At 44.3% G+C, this 17080-nt stretch overlaps 1 protein-coding gene across 1 annotated transcript in view; it reads left to right on the plus strand.

Annotated features, from left to right (window-relative positions):
• DOCK2 (dedicator of cytokinesis 2) overlaps window positions 1-17080 on the plus strand; it is a 420075-nt gene that overhangs the window by 90910 nt on the left and 312085 nt on the right. The window contains exon 23 of the mRNA XM_059061186.2: window positions 9284-9392. Within this exon, the coding sequence (XP_058917169.1) occupies window positions 9284-9392 (109 nt within the window). The remainder of the gene's footprint in view (window positions 1-9283; window positions 9393-17080) is intronic.

Here is a 17080-nt window from a genome sequence, read left to right on the forward strand (position 1 = left end):
CTAGACCTTCTGGCTCCAGCTCTAGTTCCCGTGATGAGAATGAGAGTTCAGGAAAGACCCTGGGGAAAAGGATTGTTGTAGAAAGGAGCTGGAGGCCAAGAAACATTCAGTCCCCACGCCCCCCCCCCCCAAAAAAAAGAGTAGAAAGATCTTTTTAAAATTAAAGGCAATATTTACTTGTTATAAAATCAGAATATAATATAAAAGTGTATAAGGGTACTGTTGACACAATCCCTTTTCTAAGAGGTAATGAAATGATCAATTTAGTGTACAGTTTACAAAGTGTGTATGTGCATGTATGTGTGTGCACATGTGTGTAATTATTCTGCAACTTAATTTTTTTCTGTTATGACATAGAGAATATTATGCTTAGTAAAATAAGTAAGAGAAAGACAAATACTATATGTTATCACTTACATGTAGAATCTAAAAAATAATATGAATGAATGTATTTGCAAAACAGGAGCAGACTTACAGATATAGAAGATGAACTTGTGGTTACCAAAGGGGAGAGGGAAACGGGGGGGGGGGACACAAATTAGGGGTATGAGATTAACAGGTACAGCTACTATATATAAAATAGGTAAGAAGCAAGGATATACTGTATAGCACAGAGAATTATACCCATTGTCTTGTAATAACCTTTAATGGAGTATAATCTGCAAAAATACTGAATCATTATGCCGTACACCTGAAACTAACACCATATTGTAAATCCACTACACTTCAATAAAATTTAAAAAAAAAAGATATCAAGGACACCTCCCAGGTCATTAAAAAACTAAAGGGGGGCTTCCCTGGTGGCACAGTGATTGAGAGTCCGCCTGCCGATGCAGGGGACACGGGTTCGTGCCCCGGTCCGGGAGGATCCCACATGCCGCGGAGCGGCTGGGCCCGTGAGCCATGGCCGCTGAGCCTGCGCGTCCCGAGCCTGCGCTCCGCAACGGGAGGGGCCACAACAGTGAGAGGCCTGCATACAGGGAAAAACAAAAAACAAAAAACAAAAAAAAAACCTAAAGGAAGAAATGGTAAGAGAAGCAGTCAAGACCTATTTTATTTTATTCAAGTACCTAAACTTTTTAGACCAAATTGGCCTGAAGAGAAAGAGCTGGAAGGACTGCTGAGTATTAGCTTCTCTTTCAAGTAGATGATGTAATCTGTATTTTTCTCTATATGTCTTGAAACTGTGGAAGTGTGTGTGTGTGTGTGTGTGTGTGTGTGTGTTTCTATCCTTAGGAACATTGTTTTGGGAACACTCAATTTCTAATTATTTTTAGGGAAAAGACCCTGAATACCATTTTTCATGCTAATGGAGAAATTTACCTAAGTGCAGACTTAGGCAACTTAGTTCTTCCTGCCAAATTACATAAAGGTTGCAGCTCCTCTCAGTAGAATGAAGGATGGCACAGGGCATACATCACACTCTATTCATAACTTAGCTTTTGCCTGCATTTCATTACCTACTTACTATTAATTTATTATACAGGGTTGCCATATTTTAAAAGTAAAATGAATGTTTTAGATGGATTGGTTTTTTTTTCATTTCCTCCATATTGTTAACTTCTATTTTTTAAATTTAAGCTGTTTACACTTCTACCTGAGGCAGTTTTTTTTCTTCAGTGATTGCATTAATTTTTGTGCGTTCATTCTAGACATTTTTCAAAACAGGATACCCACATGCTGAGTTCGCCTTTTTTCCCCCCTCTCATCTACAAATCTTTCTTCCCTGGGGTGATTTACAGGAAGAAGACTGTTTAGTGAAACTTCTTTGCAGTTTGCCCTAAGGGGCAATTCCACCTCAAATGTCAGATTCTGGAGAAGTAACAGCTCCAGTAGAAATAATTTTGTCAATGACAAAAGGATTGGCACCAGGACCTGGTCTGAGCCCTGCCTGTGGACTGCTGGTAGTAGTCAGTTCAATCAGGTCTTCATGAAATACTCTCTGGCCACCAGAGCTGCTTGCCAATTCACACTGGCAACTTTGTAGTTATCCTAGCCCTTCCTTATATAGTTCCTTTCTACTAGGGTACAACTTTACTCTTCTGAGAATAACTCCTCACATTTCAGCTTTGTTACCCTTCAAATGAAATTTTCTCTGGCCATTGTTGAGCTGGGCAGCTCACTCCAGGCTCATTGCACCAAAATTCCACGTCTTAATCTGCAATTTCTGATTCATTTCGGGTCCATAGACCTTGGTGGTGGGAGAGGGGGTGGCGATGTGACGATGACCACGTGGGGAAGAGCGGAACCAGAGAGGGGACCCTCTCTTTCATGATCCCTTTCCAGCCGTATTGCTTTGATTTGAATGTGCCTGCCGAGTGCACTGAAGGATTTCTTTCTGTAAGCAGGATCTATAAATGCAAGGATGATTTTCAGACAGACTCAGCTCCTGGTTTGGCTACAGTTATTCTTTATCCCAAATGGTGGGGATGTGTAGAGAGAGATAGAAAGAGACAGAGACAAGAGATAGAAAGACACACAGAGAGACACACAGAGAGACAGAGACAGAGAGGTAATAGAGAGGTAGGTACGTTCTGGTCTTAGACTGCTGTGAATTTTCCAGAGTAATTACTCTTCTGAAACCACGAATGGCTTAATGGTTCTCTTTGTAAAGTCACTAATTTACATGTCTTGTAATAGAGCGAATTATTGGCTCAGGGGTAGGAATACTGGCCAAGTAACCATGAATTTAGAGCCTGAACAGAAAAAGGTGAGAGAGCTAGCCATCTCACTTCCCTACACAGTTGCAGAATATCATCCCAGGGGCAAATGATGCTTTCCTATCCACCTGACTTCTTCTGGTCCCGGTGATCTGCTCTTACTTCGCTCTGTTCCAGGAGGCAGTATTGTTTAGTGGTTGAAGGAGTGAAATTTGCAGCCAGACACTCCTCTGCTCAAATCCTGACTCTGCCATTTACTAGCTGGGTGAACTTGTGCGGTTAGCATAGTGCCTGGTGCATAGTGAGTGTTTAATAAGTAGCAGCTGTTAACGGTATTAGTCATCTCAGTGGTAAAAGTTATGATAAAAAATAAAGGTGGCAGAGCTGAAGATGACTATTAATACCATCCTCACGATGTTGTTTAGGTACCTTTAGAATTAGCTGAACTTCTATGAGTTCTATGGATTCCTAAGACTTTTCTGTACATCCACATTGAAAGTGCTGAAGTTCATTCATTTAATAATTTATCATTTGTTGATGCATTTGCTTAAAACTCACTATTGATGTTCCATGCCTATTGCTAGTCGTGGGGATATTATGACAAAATAGGCTTGATCTCTGCCTGCATGGAGCTTATACTCCAGTGGAGAAGACAGGCAAGTAAGTGGTGATGATAAAGAATGAAGTATTCTAACGGGGAAGCCTCAGTCATTGTGACAGTCTGCATTAAATGCTGTGTGCAGTGCATATCATTCATCTAAGGAAATTCACTGGGTAAGTGGCCTCCCCTTCTACAGTATTCCTCATGTCCTGGCATCGCTGGGCACACAAAAGTATCTTGACTTGTATGGCAGGGTAACAAAGTGGTGTGGTGAGATCTCATTATTTAAGTAATTTTGCTCAGTTCTGTGTAAGATCATGGAGACATTTAAAATAGAATTTTCATTTTTAAAAGCTTCCAATGAATCTGGTCTTGCTCCCAGGCTCTTGTGAAATGAGTCAGGTGTGTGTCTTGCCAAGAGCAAATTTAGGCAAAAGATGTGACCAGGTAAGGGAGACAGAGGCAAGCCAGGCCCAGGTCTAATCTTGGGGGCCTTTCCAGGACTTCTGGGAGGAAGGAGGGAGGTGGGGGACAGGCTGTGGTGGTGGCATGGGAGGGGGGTGAGGTGCTGAGGGCTGAGAGGGGCCTTCAGGTAGGTGGCTCACTGAGGTCAATGTCAGCGGAGCCCCTGCTCCCTCCTCTCAGCTTCCATTCCCCTTGTTCATGCCTCTTTAATTTTTTTTCTTCTCTCATATGTAAGATGTAGATAATAAGAGCCTCTATCAAATGAGCTAATCCATGTGAGGAACTGAGCACAGTGCCTGAACCTTAGGCGTCACTCAACAATAATATTAAACTTTTATTTTTCAGCTTTTCTCGCTACACGGCAATATATGATTTACCTTTCGGTTTGCCTCATGACTTCTTGGGGATAGGGGCTGAGTCTTACTCCTATTTACCTCTACTGCAGTGCCTGGCACACAGTGGGTGCTCAATAAATGGCAGTTGCTTTTATGAAGTGGCTGATTTCTTCCTCCTAAGACTTTAGAAAGCAAAAAGGAGTGGATCCAGAAGTAAACAGTGGTACTATACGTAGTGGTAAAATAGTGGTACAACAATTTATTGAGTGTTAACTCTGCACCAGGCACTGTGCTAATTGCTTTACGTGCATTATTTTAATGTAGGACAACTGTGTGGGGCTAGTACCATGTTACTAGTGAGAAAACTAAGCCTTCTAGAGATGAAGAAATGTAGCCAAGACCACCCAGCTGACAAGTGTCACAGCAGGGTTTGGAAGCTACACAGTCTTACTTAAATGTCTGTGTTGCCTCCAAGAGGTGGGTAGGAAATCAGGAGGATGCCTGGGAACGTGGCTCAGGGGAGCTGGAAGTGGCCGAGGTACGAGGTATAGAAATGTAAAGGGGCCGGTACTCAGGAAACCCTCCACCCTGGATTCTAAGGTGACTCTTCCTCCTGGCTTTCTGCACAGCCTGAGGTTGCCTTGGTTCGATTCTGCTTCCCTGGGCTGCTGGCCTGAGGTTGGCGTCTCCGTTTTCGGCTGAGGCTTTATGTGCCTGCACGGAGAAGGTGGTGCAAAGCATTGTACACTCCATGTGGGGCCCCATTTGCATTTAGTGAGTGCTCAGCTGTGCACAGTGTCTCCTTAATGAATCACATGCCAGCCGAGCCTCGCTATATTTATCGTAGCCCTGGGAGCTGAGTGCCTGCCGTGGTTGGACTTGCACGCCCCAGAACAGTGCCTTGCAGGTTGTTCCAGTTTTTCTTGTGGTCAGGGCCTTTGGGCCCCTCAATAATTCGTCCCCTGGCAGAATCAGCTGGTTTCTAGGTGCTCTGAAGCCAGAAAAAATGTTTCCCTCCTGAAGCTATATACAGAGAGCAAGTGTTAAAGAAGGACCTTGAAACTACATCTGCTGTGCCCTTGACTTCAAGGCCACATTTAAAGCCTTGCAGGTAGACAAGACATTATTTTTCTTTTCTCCTTATGCTTCTCGGGGGAGGTCCCATGGTGCTGAATGCCACCCCCCAACCCCCCGCCACCATCAGTTTATTTCTTCCACATAATCTAAAGGCTTTATGTATTTTTTTCCTTAGTCACTCCTTCTAAGAAATATTCCTTTTATTTACATACACTCAGATCAGAGAGTTTGCCAGTATGATCACTTCTGTGCTTAGGAATCAACAACAAGAATTACTGATATTTATTTAACCCTTATTAAGTGCCAGCTATAGTACTAAGCACTTGAGATGCATTATCTCATTTTTTTCACCTTAAAATAACCCTTCGAATGAGCATTATATCTCTGTTTTATCAACAAGGAAGGTAAAATTCAGAGATGTAATTTGTCTGAGGCCAAATAGCCAGTCTATGGAGGAGTCTAGCTAGACAGCAAAGCTCTTTACAATAAATAGTTTTGTGCTTCCTTTCTTCTTCCCAACTGTAGTCATTTTCTTCAACTGTTCTTCCTATTCCCAGCAAATAAAAGCCCAGGCTTAAAGATTCACACACACATGCACACGCACACACACACACGCACACACACACACAATTGATAAGACTGCAACGATTTTGCTTAATGATGTAGTCAACTGTAAAACGCAAGCCATTTCCCCAACGGAATTGTTTTTACCCTCTATAAAACTTCAGCAGGTATAGAATGTATTTCCTTCCCTTGACTAGAGTGTGGTGTTAAGGTACTTAACTTGTGACGTGAATAGCATGGAGCAGTTTGGATTCCCAGGGAGGCAGGTACCCCAGTCTTGGCCTCATAAGATCTGTGTCACCTGTGCTGCGCTGTCGGGTTCTCAGAGCGTAGAAGGAGAAGAATGCTGAGTTCTGGGTCTAGCTATGCCACTGGTGCAGGCTGTGACCTAGAGCAAATCACATGTCTTGCTGGTAGAAATTAAATTCAGTTTCCTAAGTTTAAATTTGAGTGGAAAGCCTCGACTTGATTTTACCGCCTAAAAGTCTCTTTTCCTTCCCACCTCAGTCAAATAACCTTTAAAAGATGGTAATGAAGCCGAGGCACCTCCACACTCAGGCCCTCAGTCTCTTCATCTGTACAATAGGAAACATGGACCCAGTGCTCACTGGCGTTCCCAGCAGCTCTTGGCTTAGAACCCCAGGGAGCTGCAGGAAGAAGCCTGTCTCACCCTGCAGAGTTCTGACTGGACAGGAGTTTTCAACGAATCCAACAAGGGCTAGTCTAAGCCAAAAAAAAAAAAAAAAAAAAAAAGGGAGTTTATTGGAGGGATATCTGTGCAGCTTATAAAATCCAAGGAGAGTTAAATAACCAGACACAGGGATGTCAGGAACCAGGGTAGCCTCAAAGATCTCTTCAGCAGGAGTTCATGAACTTTCCTACTGGAGCACTGCTTTAAGATGACTCCCAACAAAGCCCATTTCTGTGTTTCTCTGTTAAGAATGATGAATTCCAGGGAGGGAGCTGCCATGGGACTATTCAGTTATGGGAGGTGGGCTGGGGGTTGCGGGGGGGGGTAGGGTCACCAGCAGGAGAAAGGTGCTGGAGACCATTTTTGTTGGCAGTACCAGTGATTCCCAAGAAGAGGACCTGGTGGGATCCCCTCCACCCACCCCCCAAGCCACACACACACATACGGCCACAAATATACAAATAAGTATGCCTTACAGAGAAAGTCCATACGTGGTAAGTAACGATGTAAATAATGATGAGCTCACCATGGGCAGCCACGTCTGGCTGTTAAATGTGGGAGGGAGACACCATAGACCAGGAACAGGAATTACGATGTCGCTAATTAAATGTTTCCAGGCGGCTGTGGCTAGAGGAAAGAGCAAGGGATTTCAAGGCAAAAGCCTTGGGGGATGGACCGTCCATTAGCTTAGCTTTGGGCACAAAGAAAAGCTCACAGCACCGTCTCACAGGGAAAGCATCACCACTTTGAATTCAGACCCTCCCTTCCTTCCTGCCAGACCTGGTCTCATCTTTTCCACTTTGATGGGATTTGGGCAAGTCTCAACCCTAGTGAGAGTTTTTTATGTCTTTATCTGTGTAATACTCCAACAATTAACAACAACAAGACCATGGCTAGCATTTACCAGGGCCCAGCGTGTGCCAAGCACGTCACATGTGAGCTGGGCTCCTCATAATCCCTGGACACAGTGCTGTTACAGCCTGCATTTGCAGGTGAGAAACTGAGGCTGACAGGAATTAAGAGAGGTAGTAAAGGACTGAACACAGTGGTCTACTAAGTGATTGAGAGGGCGGGCTCAGGAGCCGACGGCCAGGTTTGAATTCTGGCTCCAACACTTACTGGTGCAGGGTCCTTGGGCATGTTGCTTAAGCCACCAATCTGTAAAATGGGAATAAGGATGGGGCCGCTTACCATGGTGTGGTGATCAGGGTATGTGATTTAATAATACAGACAGTGCCTGGGGCAGAGTGATACTCTGTGATGTTTGCTGTTATTTATAAGGTCTTCAGTTAGTACTGGGCAGAGTGGAGACTGGAACCCAGGCTGACTCCAAAACACATCGTCTGTGGCAGACCATCTCTGTGTTCAGGACTGAGTGGTGTGGGAGAGGGGAGAGGGGAAGAGGAGAAGGAGGAACGGGACGGGTGGAGATAGAGAAGGGGAGAAGCCTTAGGACTCCTGGCTTCTCTCACACCTTGTCTCTATGACCTTGAAGTAGATACCCAGAAAGTCAGCAGCAATTTCCGGATCCCTGTAATGGATTGAAACATCCGGCATTGACTTCTCCTGAAGCTTCTTACTTCAGGAGGCTTTAGGAAGGCGCTACTTAGGAAAAAAGAAGAGAAGGAGACACAGAGAGTGACTGAGACAGAAAAAAGAGAGATGAAGTCAAAGAGGGAGAGAAAGGCAGAGGTACACCTAGAGACTGACAGAGAGACAAAGTGAATGATACTCAGAAGAAGAAAAACAGAGACACACACATTTAAAGACGGAGAAAGGAGGTAGGAGAGAAGCAGAAAGAAAAGAGGGGTGAGAGCATGGGTGGGGGATTGAGTGGAGACAGTGCTGAGGTGGCCGTGATGGACCTCTCAACTGGTGATTGATGGAGCAAATAAACCCCTTAAGTGAGTCGGCGTTTTATCTGCGGAAAGCACCTTCACGGCAGCTGGTAGCTCAGTGGTGTCTGGCGGTGTAAGGCTGTGATAGGAGACCCTCTTTATCTGAATGGGAGACTTTGGAACACAGAAGCGCCCTTCTCTGTGTTTCACCAGGATGCCACAGATTAGGCTGCAGATTTTTCACCCGTTGGCAGTAAAAGCTTGTTTGGAGAGGCCTTGGGCTGAACGACACTCCAAGGCTGGGCCATGAGGGCACTGAGACTCAGGGGCCTAGAGACTGATTTTATGCAAGGGGATGGTTTCTATAAAAAGTCACATGTATATATTAGACAGGCCTTGAAAATCTCTGCAAGGATATCCATCCTTAACGGTTGCTAATTTTATGGTAGGATTAATGAGGAGTCTCGCTACATAAGTAATGCTTTTTTTTTTTTTTTTTTTTTTTACAATATCAATGTAGGGCCTTTATAATCAGAGGCAAAAAAGTTTTAAATTAGGTATCAAGTACACTCCTGAAATAAGAGGGCAGGGAAAATGACGGCCCCTGATGTGGGACAGACACAACTGTATTCATCCGACAAGCGGGCAGTGGCTAAGGGGAAGCATATTTGAAAATATTTCTCCTTGATGCTTCCAAGATACTTTGAAAATCTGATGACCACAGTCTCCCTCTGATTCTTGCAGAAGGATGAAATTATTAAGGTCCCCTCAGCTTGGATGAGTTTCATTCCTTTGAGGTCCTTCAGCGTTTAAAAAAAGGCAGGAGGGGGCGGTTTATTATGCCGAGTCAGTTGGATGGTACCTGTTCTGTGTGGACCCGGGTTTCCCCTGAGTGGCTTATGCAAGCAGCGACTGCTGGATCAACCCCCCTCCCCTTAAGCCCCTATCTCCGCCCGTCTCTTTTCAATTTCAAATGAAGTTTGTGGCTGGCACACACTTTCAGAGGTATTGCCTGTTGGCTTGAGAAATGACTCAGATGTGTCTTTTTTCAGGCTTTACGAAGGCAAGGAACAGATGGAGTTTGAAGAATCCATGAGACGGCTCTTTGAATCCATCAACAACTTGATGAAAAGTCAATATAAAACAACCATCCTTTTGCAGGTTGGTTTACACTACAAAAGAAAAAAAAAAAATCTGTCTTTTCCCTTGGTCACCTGATCGGTAACAGCATGGTGAGATAATGTCTACTTTTGCTTGAAGACGCAGCTGTGTGTTAATGGAAGGCGTGGGCTGGCCCTGTGGTGTAATGATCGTGAACACCAAGGGCTCCCCGGAGCAGGAGATGGCATATTTATTGTTCGTTTCCCGTGAAGGTAGTGGTGCCTCTTCTTAAATAACTCTGAAGCTTTTGCTCCCTGGAAGGAAGTGGGTCAAACCCGATCCACTTCTAGTGGTGAGAGTAGTTAAGTTGGCAGTCTCTTAAATCGTCCACTTTTTATTCTCCACACCATAAACTGAGGTCCCCTTTTGGGGTGAGAATCTCCTCAATAAACAAGAGATACTTTGGAGAAAATGGGTCCCGTAATTTAGTGGTCCATGATCTACAAACTCTGTAAATCTCTGAGAAACCTTGGGGTCTAACCCTATGTTTGAGAATGAGTTTAGCAGCCAAGAGGCCATTTCGGGGAGACATCCTGACTTTCACAGCATTTATTTCCAAGTGTTCGGGAAGAGCTGCCTCATGAGTTAGGAAGAAGAAAACCCAAACACATCGATTTAAACCAGTGAGTTAATGCAGAGGACTTCCTCTTCTTTTGATCAGAGTTTTCTCTTTAATTGCTAATTTAAATACTCACTAGCTAGCTATGCCTGGGGTTGCCCAGCCTCTGGTTAGATTGAATGAGGTGCTAGTTCAGCCAGAATGCAGGTGAGGAGGCAAAGGCAGAAGTCTATCTGGGGAGTGTTTGCTTCTAACATGATGGATTCCAAACTTTGCATATTAAAATCACTTGAGGATTTTGAATAAATTCTGATGACTGACTACCACCAGCAAACATTCTAATTTAATTAGGATGGAGTGTGACCAGGGCAAAGGGAGTGTAAAACTCTCCCAACTTGATTTTAGTATGAAGCAAAGTTTGGGAATCACTCTGCTAAATGGCTTCCTTAGAGGGGAGCTTTGTCTTGTTCATCGTTGTATCCTCAGCACCTAGAACAGTCCTAATACATAGTTGATGCTTGATAAAATATCTGTTGAATGAATAACCCTCGGAATAGGTGTTAAGATCTCCGTTTTATAGATAAGGAAACTGAAGGGCTCCTATGCACTAAGGGGTGTAGCTGGGATCCAGATCTCTTTCTGCCTGGCTCTAAAACCATGCTCTGAGCTGCTACATTACACTGTTCTTTATACTACACATTTAGCACCTCCTGGGGATATGGTTGTTTTCTCTGAAATGAGTTGGGACCGCAGTCTTACAGTTTTCACCTTCTCTTCCCTCTTGCTAGTCTTTTTTTTTTTTAAGTCTACCCTCTATTCCTCAAACCCTCATCATTTCAAAGCAAAGGGAATAACGGGAGCAGGGGGCAGCATGAAGAAATATGACAAGAGCCAGAGCCCGTCACCCTGGAGGCAGAGTGATTTCCACACCTCTTCACACTGATATCACACTGGAAGCAACTGACTGCCAGTGAGAGGCCACACAGTGAGTGTTAGGATATCCAGTGAGAGCTGAGGGTGCCTGGTTGCAATGAGAGAGGCTGTGTCATTGCATCAGGTCTGAAATAGGCTCCAAGGAACCTGAAGTGTGAGGGAGCAGAAACGATGGACAAACAGAGGAAGCTGGTTGGCGGGGAGGAAAACAGAGTAGATGCCCCAGGGAAGCAGAGGTGCCAGGAGAGAGACCGCATGACCTTGAGAAAGGCAAGGGAATAAGCCATCCGAGAGCCACCCTTTCCAATTTCAGCACCTCTTTCGCTGTGATGAACTACAGGTATTTGGGGGGAAGGAATAAAGGGCAGAGGAAACAAGAAGGTAGGGAAAGAAAGGAGGAAAAAAAGAAGGAAGCAAGGAAGCAAAAAAGATGAGCTAGGAGAATTTCTGGTCCTGAGGAGGCCTGGGTCAGCAGAATGTTCTTCTTGATCAGCAATATGATTTTACCCTGGATTTAACTTCTCAGTGTCTCTGTTTCCTCATCTATAAAACTTCACTGTTTGGATCAGATGAACATTGTCTGCAAAAGAGCCAACTATAAAATGCTATGCAAATGCAGAGAGCTAATAGGATTATTGTGGCTTTGGCATGAGTCAGTAAGAACCCAGATTCTTATTGTCTGGGTAACTGTGTTAGAAATGTCTTGTTTTCCAGGTTATGCTGGTTTCTCCTTATGGATTTCTACCCTGAAGTCATAGAAAGGGACTTTGTCTCTTTTTAAATTTACTTTAAGGGTCAAATTTAGCTTCTAGGAGTTACATAAAATCAGTGATGCTTTCCATCTCTTCCTTTGGTGGTTGAGAAGTTGTCAAAGAAGAATGTAAAGTCATATTCAAATACAGAGAGCAATACCATTTGAAAAAAACTGAATGCTGTTTTAGGGTGCCAGGAATGGGCCGATGAGGGGAAAGAGGTCAAGGCCATTTGATGTTAGCAAACCCCACACAAGAGATCTGCAGACTTTGACATTTGCTACAGGAGAAAGAGCTTTGGATTTCGAGCCAGAGAGATCTGGGTGGGAAATAGGGCATGCACACTTGGGCAGGTAACACTGGGCAAATCATTTCAGTTTCCTGGGCCTCGTTTATCCTTTTATAAAATGGGAAGTCTAATTTAGAGGATTATTGAGAGGATTCAATAAAGTAGTGCATGTAAAGCATGGTGTGTAAAGCCTGTTACACAGTTCCATTTAAATAATTTTTAGTCATTTATATCTCTCCCTCCTTTACCTCATCGTAAAACAGAAGCCTTGAGAGCATTTTCCTAGAGTGGACTCTGGAAGGGAATATTTGTGTTTCTAACCCTGTCACATGAAGCCAAACAGTGTTAGGTCATCCAGTTATTCTGTTAGATCAAGAAACAGATATACATTTCAAGGAGGATAAACTCACAAGAACTGACTCTATGAAAAATAAAAAAGGAAGGGAAAGTCTCGCCAGTGAAGTAGTACAACATGACTGTAGTCTTGATTCTGAGCCTGCATGGGGTACAGTAGGAAAGAGTGCTGTGATCTATTAGTAATGTCTGCCATAAGTTTTGAGTGAGAGCACGGAGTAAGAATGCCAGTGATTGACATTCTGGTCCAAACTTTCTACTTCCAGCTGGGTAGTGGCTTAGGTGGAAACCCTAATTCATGCCTGCCTCAGTTCAGAGTAAAGCCTATCTGCTTCAGTCTCAGCTTTGCCCATTGTGAGTTTTTGGGCCCAAGCAAGAGTTATTCCTCAATGTCTGAGGCTCATCTGGTTTTTTTTTTTTTTTTTTTTTTTTTTTTGTGTGTGTGTGTGTGTGTGTGTGTGTAGTACGCGGGCCTATCACTGCTGTGGCCCCTCCCGCTGCGGAGCACAGGCTCTAGACTCACAGGCTCAGCGGCCATGGCTCACGGGCCCAGCCGCTCCGCGGCACGTGGGATCCCCCCGGACCGGGGGCATGAACCCGCGTTCCCTGCATCGGCAGGCGGACTCTCAACCGCTGCGCCACCAGGGAAGCCCCTCATCTGGCTTTTGTACATCGCTTTCTGTGGTTTTCCTTATTGTTCAGAGCTGGCATGGCAGTAGCTCACACAAAACTATGGAGAATTTAAAGCTAGCCATCCAAAGAGGGTAGAGGGAGCATTAAAAACACATTCCACTGATTGAGTACTTACCGTGTGTCAGGCATGAAGCTGAGCTTTCACATCCAGTGTTTTTCTTCCTGCCAAAGGTCTGCAAGGAATCGCTATCTTCAGTGTCCACAGAAGGCTCATAAGGTTAAATAATTCATCCTAAATTATACCTATTCATAGTGGTGGAGCTAGGATTTCAATCCACCCAGCTCTTCTAACTCCAAAGTAAATATTCTTCTCTAAGCCACAAAGAATGGGTATGCCCAGGGGTTTCCACATGTTTTCAAGAATGGGCCGTATGCTCAGAAGTCCCCATGTGTGCCAGCCCTGTGAATATTGTTGATGAAACTGATGGCAGAATGAGGCAGTCAATACCAGGCAGTTGTGAATTGGATGTAGCTGAAATGTGAGTAATAGCCATTTGGTGACATTGTGCAGACCCATTAGACCCATTCTCCTTTACGTCATGATGCTTTATAATTCTCCAATTTGATGGTATGAGTGGAAATAAATAAGCAACTCATAATTGTATGATATGCTCCCTTGGCCACTATGATTGCTAATATAGCCACTAGAGTGTCCAGGAGTGCAGGGGCCTCTGTCTTTTATGTCTCCCGTATCTGAAACAGTGGCTGTCACATAGTGGGTACTTGAATATCTTTCGGCTGAGTGAATGAAAGAATGAATACTGGTTTGCACTGTTTTATGTTTTAACATTTATTATGTGTCACATGCTGAGCTAAAACCGTTACATATACTGTTAGCTTATTTGATTTTTTATAACAACCACCTTATTAGGCAAATACTCTTCTTATCTCTACTTTACAGATGAGGAAGTGGAGGCTTAGAGAGATTGAGTAACTTAACCACAGCTGAGAAGTGGCAGGTCTGGGACTTGAATCCAGGCTGTGTAAGCCCAGAGTTTGAGTTCCTGATCACCACCAAGCAAAGTATGGTTTCATTGAAGAGCTGAGTCTTCAGGCAAAATGCTAGGTGGCTATAAGCAATATGCAACATAAACAACAGTACAGATGGGCAGATGTCTGGTCTGTAGTTATGAAGTCAGGCTAATTAAGGAGGCCTCTTTCTTTCCTCTCTTTTCATTGTTAATTTTTGTAAAACATCCAGATGTCTGAAGTAAGGGAAGAAGGTGGTTCATTCTTGAGAAGTGGCCTACAGGCTGCCCCCAGAGGTAGGAGAGGTGAGACTCATATTTAACAGCAAGAGCTGGAGTTTCATCTCAAGTTGTTAAATGATTCTTTACTGTCCCCTTCTTAACCACCTACCCCATACTTAAGGGCTGTACTTTGGAATGTTGGATTTATGGAGGGTAGGATGAAATTTTGTTCCAGTGAGGTGCTGCAGTCCCATTGATAGCTCATATTTTTCATTTAATCGTCATATCAACCCCATAAAGTAGGTGACTTTATTCCCTTCATTCTCCTGATGAGGAAACTGGAGCACAGAGAGTTAACTTCCCCAAGGACACTCACATAAAAGGGACCCACCTAGAGTTGAACTTGGCCTCTTCAGCCAGCCATTTTAAACACTGAATTCTCCTGCCTCATGCCAAGACTCAGGGGCCAGCACACTGTTGGGTTACAGAAAGCACAGAGACATACATATCCCAGAACCTGTTGGCCCCTCTTCCCTTCCCTCTCACTGAAAGACCAGTGACAAGGGTGAATGTCTGGGGAGAGTGGATGTATTTTCCTCAGGGACAGCTTAGCATCTGTAAGGAAGCTGCTGCTTCTGGTCAGCTGAGGTGAATCCCTGTAACAGTGTTTGTCCGGTTTCCATGGACCTGGACTGTCCATTACTTGGTTAAAATAAAAGGGTTGAAAACTGATGGGGTGGGAATATTGTCAGAGCTCTTGAATGAGGAAGATGTCTAGTGTTCTTGTATAACCTTGCATCATTGCAGGATGTGTTCTTTGGGGCCAGAAGTCTGTGTCTGCTGGCACCAATACTGTGCAGTCTTGGTTAGAATGAAAAAGAGAGGGCGGGGGGAGATGAGGAACCCTGGAAACACGTAGAAGACAAACCCCCGTTGAGCTTGAGGGAGTGCAACTGTGTGGTTTTGATTTTTGTTGCTATTTTTAAACATTTGTTGTGTGCTAGCAGCCCTGGATTATCAGCTCTGGTGACGTCCATCTGGATAGCAATCATTTCAAGTGTTTTCCCGTGACTTCTCTTAGGGCCAGTAAAATCACTATTCCTTGTTTTGGGTCTGGCTCTCTTCTTGTGGCCTGTACCTAGCTTCTGGCAGAGGGGCTTGGAATTTATGATTCATCTAGGAAATTCACTTGGTGCCACATTATAAACTAATTACTGAGCTGGAAAATGTTCTCCTGGTGGCCATTCTTGCAACCCTCATATATGTGGTGAAGAGGATTCTTAACTTAAGGCATATCAGAAAAACTGTACCTTCTTTCAAAAGCCATTCTCCTAAAGGGGAGATGTTTCGTTATCTACCTCCTCCCCAACTTCAGCCTTGTCTCCCGTATTAAAACCTCTGCACTTACCAAGATGGAAACATTTCCTAAAGCAGACTAGGCAGTATCAGAGCATACTGGTCCGAAGCCGGTTGGACAGAATCAGGTACATATCTTTGCTATGTAAGTGGCCTATTAGCTGTGTGGCTTCTGGCAAGTTATTTTTACCTCTCTGTGCTATCATTTTCCTCACTGGTAAAGTGGGATGACAGTGTCTATTCATAGAGCAGTTGTAAAAATAAAATGAGATCATGCTTGTATAAAGTTTCCAATAATGGTTTGCTATTTTGATTAATATATTTTAATCCTAATATATACACATGTATATGTGTATATATATGCACATACACACCTATGTAAAAACATCTGTTTGCTTTTATTAAATATTATATATGATATACGGGTATACACTATGGGATGAAAGTAATAACACAGGAATATAAGTTTATGTGCAATAGTAGTATCAATGAGAGTAAAGATAATAACAACAGTAGAGCAGCACAGTTTGCAGGAGGCCAACAGGTCTAAAAAGCCAAGCTGTTTCTAGTCCCAGACCTTGGAAACTTGCAATGAATGGAGGTCTCCAGCGGGTCTTATGGCTGAGCTCTTCTGCCTCCTGGGAGTGCTTGGTGGTAGCGCCTGCTTGAACCCACCTGCTATCACTCCACTCAGGTGTGTCAGGGCTGTGTGAAGGTGAGGACTGTGGACAGGCCCCCTGAGGCCAGTGCTGGCAGTGACAACAGACTTGGCAAACTTCCTGTCCCATTTCTCTGTGAGGCCCCCTGGACCAAATGGAAGTTTAATACGCCTGTCGAGGTGATAGTCACAGCATGACAAACCCTCAGTTTGTTTTAACTTTATTGCCAGCCCAGGGCTGGGAGGCTGGGAGGCTGGGAGGCTGGGAAGATTGGCTCCTTCTGAAGCAGCCCTTGTCCCAGCTTTGCCCAGCTCCTCCTTACTAACAGCTGAAGCATTTAAGTGTGAGTGTCCATGTAGACACCTGGTGATTAGTGCTCTATAGCATCACTCTGAATCCCTGGAATGACATGCAGCCCTTGAAAGCCAGCAACTTGCTGCAGACACTGAAGTCCCGGCTTTCCCTAACTCGCCAAGGATTTCATTTCTGTTTTGGTTCCCTCACTTTGGTCTTAATTATGATGAGTCCATGTTACACTTTGTCCAGGTGCTGGGTAATGAGGGCTGGTGTCCGAGAGATGAGATAGGGAGAGATCCAGCACACGCACTTTTGGGGGCCTGCTGCACGCTGGGCATTACAGTAGCTGCAAGATATACTTTATTTTGCATCATTCCTCTCTGCCCCACATGAAGATGCTGAGGCTCAGGGGGTGAAGAAATGGGCCTCGGAGCATGCAAGTGCTGGGTGGAGCACTGGGATTCCCCCCACACCCCTGCCCCAGGTCCCTGTGGGCCCAGAGCTCTTTGTGTCTCAGCCTAAGAGTGAAGGAGGGAGCAGTTTGCTAGAATGCTTAGATGGGCTTTTATCAGGGCATGTGCCTCAGCATATGATGTCTCTTTAGAA

The sequence above is a fragment of the Kogia breviceps genome, chromosome 4 (assembly GCF_026419965.1).
Source record: "Kogia breviceps isolate mKogBre1 chromosome 4, mKogBre1 haplotype 1, whole genome shotgun sequence".
Lineage (NCBI taxonomy): Eukaryota > Metazoa > Chordata > Mammalia > Artiodactyla > Physeteridae > Kogia > Kogia breviceps.